Here is a 10,844-nt window from a genome sequence, read left to right as displayed (position 1 = left end):
TCCCCTTCAGTGGTGGGACTCTTGACTGAATGCTAAGGAGATGCTTTTACATCCATTATTAGAAATCATTAAAGCAGAAAGGAATTAATAGAGATTTTTTTAAAATTCATTTTCTTTTTTTTAATTCTCATTTCCTGCATTTCATTCCAATTTCCCCCAGCAAGTGGGAAGATGGAGCAAAAAGTGTTCAGGCACCTTCAGGAATATTTGAGCTCCAGTTCAGGACCTCAGTTCCACTTTGTGTTGAGCCATAAGGGCCATGGCCACTGTCCCAGTGGCTGGGTTGCCCCTCATTCTGGTGCTTGCACATGTTGGTGGGGGAAATAGGGTAAGGAGAAGGAGAAAATTGGGTTGTACACCCCCTTCTTTGTACCCTGATGGGTAACTGGGGATGGGTCTGCTGTCTAAGCAGCTTTGCTCTACCCACTGATAAAACCATCAGTGTGAAAGGTGGTAACTTATCACCCAGAAGGGACTTGTCCAATGGCTCCATGAAATGGAGCTGAATTTAGAAGGGCCAAGGGCTTAATTCTCATTCTGCTGGCACTGACACTCAGAGTAACCCCCTGAGCTCCCCCAAACCCAGCCAAGCAGGTGCAAGGTCAAACCTAAACAGAAGATACTCCTTGGATTCTCTTCTCCCTAAATCCAAGAAGTCGCAAACACTGAGTATAAAACCAGGAGTGATATTTGCAGAGCAAATACCCCAAACCAGCAAACAACAACAAAAAAAACCAACAAATGGAGCAGACCTCTTCCTGTTCACACCAAAACTCCTTTGTGAGGAAGCACTAATTGGGTTAATAAGCTTTTAGAGGGGGTAAACACAGCTCTTTGCTGCTCACATTTGGGGGCTCCTTCTGCAGGGAAGAGCTGGTCTGAAGCAGGCAGAGCACAAGCCTGGATGACCTTCCATTCCAATGGATTCTCAGCGTGAGGTTTCAATCCGGATCCTGCCACGTGAAGGTGCAGGGGATGAGCAGAGCAGGAAGGAGTCACTGGGGCACCTGCAGGCTCAGGGAGAGGTGTGGGGTTTGGATAGAAGGCTGCCACCTTGCTAGGAGCTTGGTCCAGCCTTGGCTCTGCTACCCACCACCTTGGGGTTGTCTCAGGATCTTTGCTGTGCAGAAAGGAGGAGCAAGATATAAAGACCAGGGTCCTGCAGCCACTGGGGACACCTGGAACATGGGGGACAATGCTGCACCCCCAGCAGTTCCCATTGGAAACAGTGGGTTTAACATACCCCCTAGAGCTGTCAGAGAACCAAAAATTCCCCCTGGGACCTCTCCACACCACAACAGCCACAGAAACAAAGAGGTTAGTGCTGAACCAGCCCAAGAGTGGGCTGCTTTCTCCCAGTGGCTTTTTCCCCCTCATCATCCCAGATGATGGTGCTGGTGCTTCCTGGCCAGTGGGGTTTCTTCCAGGTGAATTTCTCAGCACTGCAGGAGGATAACTCATCTTCCTTTTATGAGGGGATGCCTTGGCTTCCTGCCTTTGTCAACAGAGCAGCTCGTAGGCAGGAATCCAAAGCCAATTTGATGTGGTTTTGAATGCACACTGAAGGCAGATTAACTCTAAATGCCTGCGGCGTGTTTCTCTCCCCATTTCAAAGGCTGCTCCATGCCCTCAGAAAGCATGTCTGTACCTGACCAAGCCCTTCATTGCTGCTCTGGCAATGCAGGAGTCTCTTCCTTGGACTGGAAGATGACCAGTACCTTTATTTTTCACCTATTTTTATCAGAGCTATTAACCAAGTGGCTCGTTAGCCCGTGAACGCTACACGCTGCTTCAGAAGGGAGTTTGCAACTGGTGGTAAAGGATTGCATCATCTGCAATGCAATTGCAGAGCCAGCGAGGGAGAGTTTGGGGCAGTGCTGCAAGGAGGGAAGAGGCAATAGATGCTGTGCAGACACTTAAGCTGAGCTTTGTGTGCTGCATTTCTGTCCTTGCTGCTGGAGGTGCTGGAGCCCTGGGTGTTGCAGTGGGAGTCACTGCCTTTACCCACTTCTGGAGAGCATTTTTGAGGCTGATGGAGAAGGGAATTCTCACATCAAAAGGAGTTTGAGCAGCTGCCCGTTGAAGCCCAGCACTGGCTTTCAGAGCTGCTCTCAGTTCACAGAATTGTAGAATGACAGAATGGGTTGGGTTGGAAGGGACCTTTGGAGCTCATCTAGTCCAACCTCCTTCCATTCATCTAGATCAGGTTGCTCAGAGCCCCATCCAACCAGACCTGGAATGGTTCCAGGCATGGGGCAATCACCAGCTCTCTGGGCAACCTGGGCCAGTGTTTCACCATTATCATAGTACAATTTTCTTCCTTTTATCTAGTCCGAGTCTCCTCTCTTTTAGTTTCAAACCCTTACACCTTGTCCTATCACTACAGGCCCTGTTAAAAAGCCAGTTCCCAGTTAAAATAGGTCTTTGGAGATTGCTCACTTGCTCTTCTTTAGGTGGCCCAGCAGGAGCCCATGAAGGTTTTAGTGTTCAGAAAGCCAAGTCTCACCCTGGTGTGTCTTTGGATCTGCTGGGGTCTGATCCAGCTCCTACTGAAGCCACCAGAATGCCATGAGAAACTGAGCTGGACCTTTGAAGGAGAAGTTAAGAGGCACTTTCCCTGTTGAGACAGCACCTGGGAATAGCCACCAGGTGGGAAGTGGGAGAAGAAATAAAAGGAGACTGAGATGACACTAATGCAGGTTCTTCCCTGTACGTGAGATATTTAACATCTGGGGTTTTTTTGCTTTTTTAGTTTCCAGAGAGCTCCCCACTGCTGGAATTTCATCTGGTAATAAAGCATTTCAGTGTGTCCCAAATGCAGCTTCCTGAAAAAAATAAATAAATAAATATATATATATGTAAAATATATATATATAAATAGTATTTAGTTTAGGAGGGGCTGCAGAAAGGGAGCAAGTTATGGTCTGTCTGCACAGAACCAGAGGAGATCAGCCTTGATATCATTAGGGAAAGGATATCTGGAAAGGTGTCTGCAGAAAGAAGCTCTACCCCAGGTCCCCTCTGCACACACACACACACACACATACACACACACACACGTGTTTTCTCAAGAAACAGTTGAGATGGGCTGGGATTAGGGCTCATCTTACTGATTTTCTGTTGTTTCTATAGAGTAATGGACCCTAGAGGACTGTGTGTTGGCCTTCAGCAATGCTTTGGTTGCTGGCACTTTGGCCAGAGTCCCAGTCCCTGCTCTCTGTTTGCAGGAGGTCTGGAAGTTACCACCAGACAAGTTGTCTCAGTGATCAGGACAATGTTTTTGCAGTGTTGGTTGTTTTTTTTTTTTCCCTTTGCACATTGGCAAGAAGTCCCTGAGCCACCTCCTGGGAAAGAGGCACAAGGTCAGGGCTGGAAAGGGAGAGAAACTGCTTCCAAAGGGTGGGTGAGGGAAGGTGATGTGTGAACTTCTAGGAAATGGTCCTGGGAAGGTGCAAGGGCAGCAGGGAAGGTGTCTCAGCCAGATCAAAGTGTGTGTGGGAAAGATGATACTGCAAGGAAGTTGATAAAGTGCTTTTAAACAGGGAAAGGTGAGGAGAGAGACCAGGGGGGGCTGAGGTGGGGATGGGAATGTGCATTTAAAGGGGATTTACAATTTTTGCTTTCTTTTTTTTTTGGCTCACTGAGTGCTTGGCAGGGAGTCACTGTTTCTCACCAGCAGGGTGGCCAGAGAGCAATGCTGATAGATCTGCTTGTCTGGTTTGGTGGGATTTTTTTGTTGCCAGCCCTCCTGGAGACCTGGTTTGTAAGGCATGGAGAATTATCACCTATGACTGCAGTGAGAAGCAGAAAGGACAGCCCTTGCTGCCTCTGCTGACCTGCAGGATGCTGGCACAGTCCAGTTTACCCTCTCCAGGGATGCAGAGCTAAAGCTTTTTTGGGTGGCCCTTGACCAGCCACTGCTGTTGCCCACAGTTCTGCTGAGGAGCTGCTAGGATGCCATCTGAAGAGGTTCAGCAAAGCCAGAGAGGTGCAGATCATCCCTCTTCCTCCCTTGGCTGCAACAATGGAGAGACAGGAACGTCTCAGCTGGAGGAGGGTCAAAACCAGAGGGGTGGAGAGAGCTCCTTGCTTGCTAGCATTGATAATCAGAGAGAATAGTTAATGGCATTAGCCAAAGCTTCTCAGAGGCTCATATGAAACAAATTGTCTCTTCCCACTCAATGCCTGTGCAGAAGGCTGGGCCCACCACAGCAGAGCCTGAGTTAGACTGGAAGGTGGCCTTTCTAGCTGGTCAGCCTGAAGGATGCTGTGATGATGCCATCACCTGTGTCATCTGCAGGAAATTTGAACAGAGCTTTGGTTTGTCCTTCCCTGAGAATTGTTTTGGATGCCTGAGGCCCCCACTGAGCACTGATCCTATCAGTGCAGAATCTTTAACATCCAAATCTCACATGGATGCCCTGACACAAAGACCTCTGTGTGCTGAGCTTTGTCATGACACTGTGCAAGGACTCAAGTGTTTGAGCTGTCGTTTAGCTTCTTCCATGATCTACTCAAATGATGCAAGTTGGACAGATCTTCCTTTGAGGCAGCCCACTGTTCTTCCAGCTAATTCCCAGTCGTGTCTTAACTTGCTTATATCTGCAAAGACTCTTCACCCACTCTTTTTCTCCATTAAGTTCCCCCTGGGGTTCACAATATTAGAGACAAAGTGTTTGGGACATCCATGCTATTTAAGGATAGACTTAATCTATCCCTTTGGAGAAGACTGCATGACTCAAACCATTACACACCTTCAGCAAAGTGATTTCTAGTGCAATTAAATCTATTTTCTTCTCCTCTTGTTTTCCAGGTCAACAATGCAGTTCTTGGCCTGGTTCAATTTGCTGCTTTTCCTTCCTTGTTTTGGTACCACCAAAACCTGCTTCCCTGGCTGCCACTGTGAGGTGGAAAGCTTTGGTCTCTTTGACAGCTTCAGCTTGACCAAGGTGGACTGCAGTGGAATAGGCTCACACATTGTTCCTGTCCCAATCCCCCTGGATACATCCTACTTGGATCTATCATCAAACAAGCTGGAAACAATCAATGAATCAATGCTTACAGGCCCTGGATACACCACCTTGGTCAGCCTTGACCTGAGCTACAATAACATTGCCAAGATTTCCCCCACAACCTTCTCCAGGCTTCGGTACCTGGAGTCCTTGGATCTGAGTCATAACTCTCTGGAAGTCCTTCCAGAGGATTGTTTCTCCAGTTCTCCTCTGGGTGACATCGATTTGAGCAATAACAAGCTCTTGGATATAGCAATGGACATTTTTGCTTCCAAAGGTCAGGGAAAACCCCTGAACGTGGATCTATCCAATAATATGCTCGGGACAATCACGAGGCACCGTGAGAAGAGCATTCCCAACATCCAGAACTTAAACCTTTCTGGCAACAGGCTCACAACTGTGCCAAACCTTCAGGGCATTCCTCTCCGATACTTAAATCTTGATGGGAACCCTCTAGGCAGGATTGAAAGAGGAGACTTCACGGGGCTGAAAGATTTGATTCATTTATCCCTCAGTGGCCTGCCTGGCTTTGGAGAGTTATCTCCTTATAGCTTCAAGGAACTACCAGCTCTCCAAGTTCTGGATCTATCCAACAATCCCAACCTGAAGTCGTTGACTGCTGAAGTTATCTTGGGTCTGAACTCCCTGCAAGAGCTCAACCTCTCTGGGACAGGTATGTCCACCTTGCCAAAGACTGTGCTGAAATACCTGCCTTCCATCAAAAGCATCACCTTGGGGAAGAACATCCAGTGTCTTAAGACCATCAAAGAAGGACAGTTCCACCGACAGATAGGGCTGACCAAAAAAGAGGTCCTGAGTTGCCACGACAGCCACGGGACTGTAGCAGCAGCACCTTATGTTTCATGATGAAAGCTGGGGAGAAGGGGTGGGGAAGGGAGGGTGGGGAGGCCACAGGGTTTGTACAGATGTCGGACTGAGGTGGCTTGGATTGTGCCTTTTGTAAAACTGTCCCTAATTTATATATTTGTATGTGCCAACACTCGACTGTTTGTGGATTTTATAAACTCTTAAATCCTTGACCCAACTTCATCTGCAGGCTCCAGACTTTGCCCGGTGCATTCAGGTCCTGCACACAGCCCAGGAGCTCAAGAAAGGTGATGTTGGACAATGGGGACCACACTGCTCTGCAGGTCCCAGGGTAGAACAGCCCATCTGGAGCAAACCTTTGTGCCCCAGACACGTTGTAGAAGCAAAGCTACGTCTGCCCAGAGCTTCTTCCTTACCAACCCATGCATCCTCCTTTTTTTAAATCAGTATTGCCCACAAAGTGCCTTCTGGATGTTGCCTTCATTAGCAGCACCCTGTTCCCTGTCGTGCACTTTCAGTCTTGAAGAAACATTTCCAGACAAACCTGAAAACAGGGTGTTCCTAATGTGCTGGTTTTTACATGATCTTTGCATAGGCGTGTGGTGAACTCTGAGTTGAGAACTTTTCCCAGAATTTTCTCCCTGTTTTCCCATCTCGATCCTTTTCATGTCAAATTTACCCCAGGTCTAACCTTGGCAACTTCCTGTCTTCTTCACCATAGCTCAGAGATGATGTGCAGCAGAGCAAGGGAAGAAGAGGGGTCTGCCAACAGCCACATCTCACCCAGGAACCAGCCTCTGATGAAGGCAAAGATCTGAGCTGCAAAGTGAAGAGACCATGTAGCTCAAAAAATAAATACCAATTCCCTCCTCTATTTCTGGAGAAGCTTGGAAGAACATTTTGATAGGGATTCAGGTCCTGATGACCTGATCAAACCAAGATGTGGACACAGAGGATGTGAGATGAAGCTGTTTGCATGCTGGTGTTCCTCATCTGAACACATTTCTGACTCAGCTGGGCTTGCAACATTTTCCAGAATGTGCTGGGGAGGAATTAACACTGATGCCTGTGACCCTGGAGCACTTGGCCTATCAGAGGAAAGATCTCAGTTGGCTTTTTTCCAGACTGGTGGTTTTCCTTTCTCTCACACAGCTCCTTGGCTGTCAGCTGAAATCTGATGAAAAGCCTGGTCCTCAGAGGTTTACTCATGTTTTCCTCCATGGTTGAAGTGCTAGCAAAGCAAAGAGGAGCCCCTCTTGCCCCTCTTCTTCTCCAGGCTAGGAGAAGGTGGGGGAAAGCAGCACAGCCTGACTCAATGCCATGTATGAAGCCTTCAACTTGCTTCAATGAGTTGCTTAATGGAGGTGTCTGCTGAGGTCTGATCACATTTTGTCCTGGGGATGGGAAGGGATGTTGTGGATGGGGGTCCTGCTCAGGCTGGGCTGCAGATTGGTCTCCAAACCCAGCCTTGCATCAGGGCAACCTTCAGTGCTTGAAGCTGGTTTAGGGAGGTCCAGGCAAAGGTGATGCAGATATAGACCTATCCCACAGCCCTCTTTGGGAGTGTTGGGAGGCTCTCAGCCTTCATTCTCCCACCCCCAAAGGTCTTTCCAAATGGAAACCCTATTGTAGATGCCTCCGGGGATGATAGAAACCCACTTGAGCCCATAAAGCCAGAGTCAACACCTCACTTTGGATACTCTAAATTCTTCTCCCACATTTTTAAGCACTGAATGGGGAAATCAGGTTATGGTAGAGGGGATTTAGGTTATGGCTGGACTTGATGATCTTCAAGGTCGGGAGGCTCTCAGCCTTCATTCTCCCACCCCCAAAGGTCTTTCCAAATGGAAACCCTATTGTAGCTGCCTCCAGGGATGGTAGAAACCCACTGAGCCCATAAAGCCAGAGTCAACACCTCGCTTTGGATACTCTAAATTCTTCTCCCACATTTTTAAGCACTGAATGGGGAAATCAGGTTATGGTAGAGGGGATTTAGGTTATGGCTGGACTTGATGATCTTCAAGGTCTCTTCCAACCACGATGATTCGATGATTCTATGGTTTTCATCCATCTCCTTCACAATGATTTGATCAGGGACCTTCAGGTGGTATTTTAACCCTTTCTTGCAGTGCTGGGGGTTTCCCTCCCTCCCCCCCACTACTGAGCCCACTCTTCACAGACACAAGACATATATTTTTTAAAAAGGCAATGGGAACAGCAGCCAAGGGGGCCAGCTGGGGAGGGAGGGGGTGGGTTTTTTGTGGATCTTGCCTATGGAAGAGAATTGTTTTCTGCTGGCAGAAAATGCAATTCAAACCAAACCAAAAAGAAATGGTTGGGTTGTCCACGTCTGCCCAGACAAAACGTTGCAGGGATCACACTCTGTCAAAGTTACTGTCTTTGCACCACTTTGCTCGGTCTAAAAAGCTGATGTGACCATCCAAGAAGACTGCAAGAATTCCTTGTGTGATCTCACTCAGGCCTTAGCAAAAGCTGGCAAATCCTGTCGCTGTGTTTGTTGGTTTGTTTTGAAGAACCTCTGCAGCCTTGTCAGGCTTTGTGATTTACTCACAAGACAATAAAGTGATTTGGAGGAGAATCAAGCCAGATCCCCCCTGGATTTCTTGCCTTGGTGCTGGGAGGGCAGCAGTTGGGGTTGAAGTGCAACAAGGCTTCTCTGCTTGTTCTGCTCAGCCCCACCAGCTTCATGGGTGTTGTATCTCCAGTCTGGGGGCAGGATTTGTCCTGCTGGGGTTGGTCTGCTGGGCTCCTCAGGGGCAGAAAGGCTGGAGGGTTTCACTGGCTGACTTGAAGAAAATGATGGACACATGGCAGTGAAGCAGCACAAAAGTACTTGAAGCAAATTTCCTGCTCCAGGTTCTTCTCCAAAGCTTGGCAGAGATGGTGGGGAATCTCTTCATGGATTTGGCCAATCTGGGACATGGTCTGCTGGTGTTGAGAGGCTGGATTTGAAGAGTGGGTGATGTGGGGGGAGCCATGACCATGAGGGTGGGAGGAAGGAATGTCCATGGCAAGCTGGACAGTGCCAGACCACAGAGCTTTGGGTGGTGAGATACACGTGTCTAACCTCAGCACTGTTCTCTGAGGAGCTCCTGTAGGGGTTGTTAAAAACACACAGTCATTGCAACCAAATAAGTAGAAACACCCCAGGAGGGTTTTGCCTGCTCCTAAATAGCAACTTTAATTTTAAGCACTTCTCAGGGCTGTGTAGAAAGTGATGCAACCAGAGCCCCAGTGAGGAAACTGCCCCCAGCAGCTGTGTTGGTCCTGGTGCTCCCAAACCTGAAAGAACTCCATCCAGCTGCAGGATGCCTGGAAGAGTCTGGTGGCTTTCTGTGCCTCCCCAAACTGCCCTGGCCTCCAGGACTGCATGCAAAGCTCAGTCAGACTGTAACCTGGGGGTAGTTCAGATGCAACCTGGGGCTAGACATCTCCAGGAGAGGCCAGAACCTGCTCCAAACACTGTAATGGAACATAGAGGAAAAGCCACCACCAACCCTTAGAGATGCTCAGCTGGTGTCCACTATTGCATGCTGTGAACTTTAGGCTACACCACCATTCTCCTTCTGGGGCTCCATCTAGATGGGATCCCTCCTGCCCTGGGACAACAATCTCAGAGAGGTGGAGACTGTCCTGCTGCCCCAGGGGTTGGACACTGTCCAGAAAGCAGCAGATCTGAAGGTGGTTTCTCTCACTGCCATGTGAATGCCCCATTTGTGTGATGCTCAAGCATTGTGTTGGACCTTCTCCCTTGCCCCCTTGCCTTACCTTCCTCTCATTCTGCTACTGACTTCTATCACTTAAATAGCCCTTATTATTTAATAGCCCAAAGGCCTCTGCATGGGAAGAAGCTCCAATGGCAGAACGAGCTCCCACATCACCCACACGTGTCCCTCTCTGCCATGGGAACCAGACACCTGGAATGCAGCACCAAGGTCCCCACAGAGGAGGAAAAGGCACACGATGGCCTCAGGCTTGGAAAAACTGAGGAGGCTCTCATGCCAGCTTCCTGAAGCTGCTGTCAGCTTGATGACACAGCGGGATGCACCTACAAGAAAGCTGGGTGGGACTTCCAGAAGGGCATGTGGTGACAAGGGATAATGACTGAACTGGAAGAGGGGAGATTTAGGTCAGACATTAGGAAGAAATCATTCACTGTGAGGGTGGTGAGACCCTGGCCAAGCTTGCCTAGTGGAGCTGTGGCTGCCCCAGCCTTGGAGGTGTTCAAGGCCAGGCTGGATGGGGCTCTGAGCAACCTCATCTAGTGGGAGGGGGGCTGGAACTGGATGTTCTTTATGGTTCCTTCCAACCCAAACCATTCTAGGATTGTATGAAAATCCTGGTGTGAGACATCACCCCAGCCACCCATGCCAGGAAAGGCAGCCAGGCTGGTGAGCTGCAAACTCTGTCTGTCTCCTGGCCCAGCTGAGCTCTGGGGCCAGATACATTTGCCCTGGCAGGCAAGATAGGCATTTTAATTAGAGGCTGAATATTTTTAGAAGCAGGAAAACCTCAGCAGAGTCTGGGCAATAAAGATAGGCTGGGTTAGGAGGGGGAATAAGTGGCTGAAGTGCTGGTTGCTGTCAGCATTCTGTGCCCTGGAGGGTTATCTGCATCTCACCCCCCTTCCCAGCACGTTGGCAACCACAGCAAGGATTGTTGTTCCCAATCCACTGAAGGCCCAGGGCACCAGAGGACAACCTTCTTCTCCTTATTTGAAAGCATGTTCTTCTTGGTACCTAAAAGCTCCCATTTTCTTCTTGCTGGGCTGCTGGAGCTGCTTCTCCTGGCTGTCAGCTGTCAGAAGTCCCTCACTGACCAATTCTGTGATGGACTTCACAGCAGCAGTGGGTACTGTCCCTTGTAAAAATAGCTGCTCCTCTGCGCATTTTCCATTTTGCAGGAGGTTTTTCTTTCCAACAGGTCTGTTCCACACATGCTGGCTTGGTCAGGCTGGAAAGTGGGGATGCTGTGCCAGAAAAT

The 10,844-nt window shown here is 48.9% G+C and overlaps 1 protein-coding gene across 1 annotated transcript; it reads left to right on the top strand.

The window, feature by feature from the left end:
- The first annotated feature begins 4,817 nt into the window (after window positions 1-4,817).
- Window positions 4,818-5,899, top strand: TSKU (tsukushi, small leucine rich proteoglycan). The gene has a single exon (XM_009996719.1). It carries the CDS (start codon window positions 4,821-4,823, stop codon window positions 5,877-5,879), a length of 1,059 nt encoding a protein of 352 aa, XP_009995021.1. The 5' UTR covers window positions 4,818-4,820; the 3' UTR covers window positions 5,880-5,899.
- The last annotated feature ends 4,945 nt before the right edge of the window (window positions 5,900-10,844 follow it).

Source organism: Chaetura pelagica, unplaced genomic scaffold (assembly GCF_000747805.2).
Source record: "Chaetura pelagica isolate M959 unplaced genomic scaffold, ChaPel_1.0 scaffold570, whole genome shotgun sequence".
NCBI classification, from domain to species: domain Eukaryota; kingdom Metazoa; phylum Chordata; class Aves; order Apodiformes; family Apodidae; genus Chaetura; species Chaetura pelagica.
The sequence above is the reverse complement of the archived record's forward strand: the minus strand, read 5'-3'. Positions and strand labels throughout refer to the sequence as shown.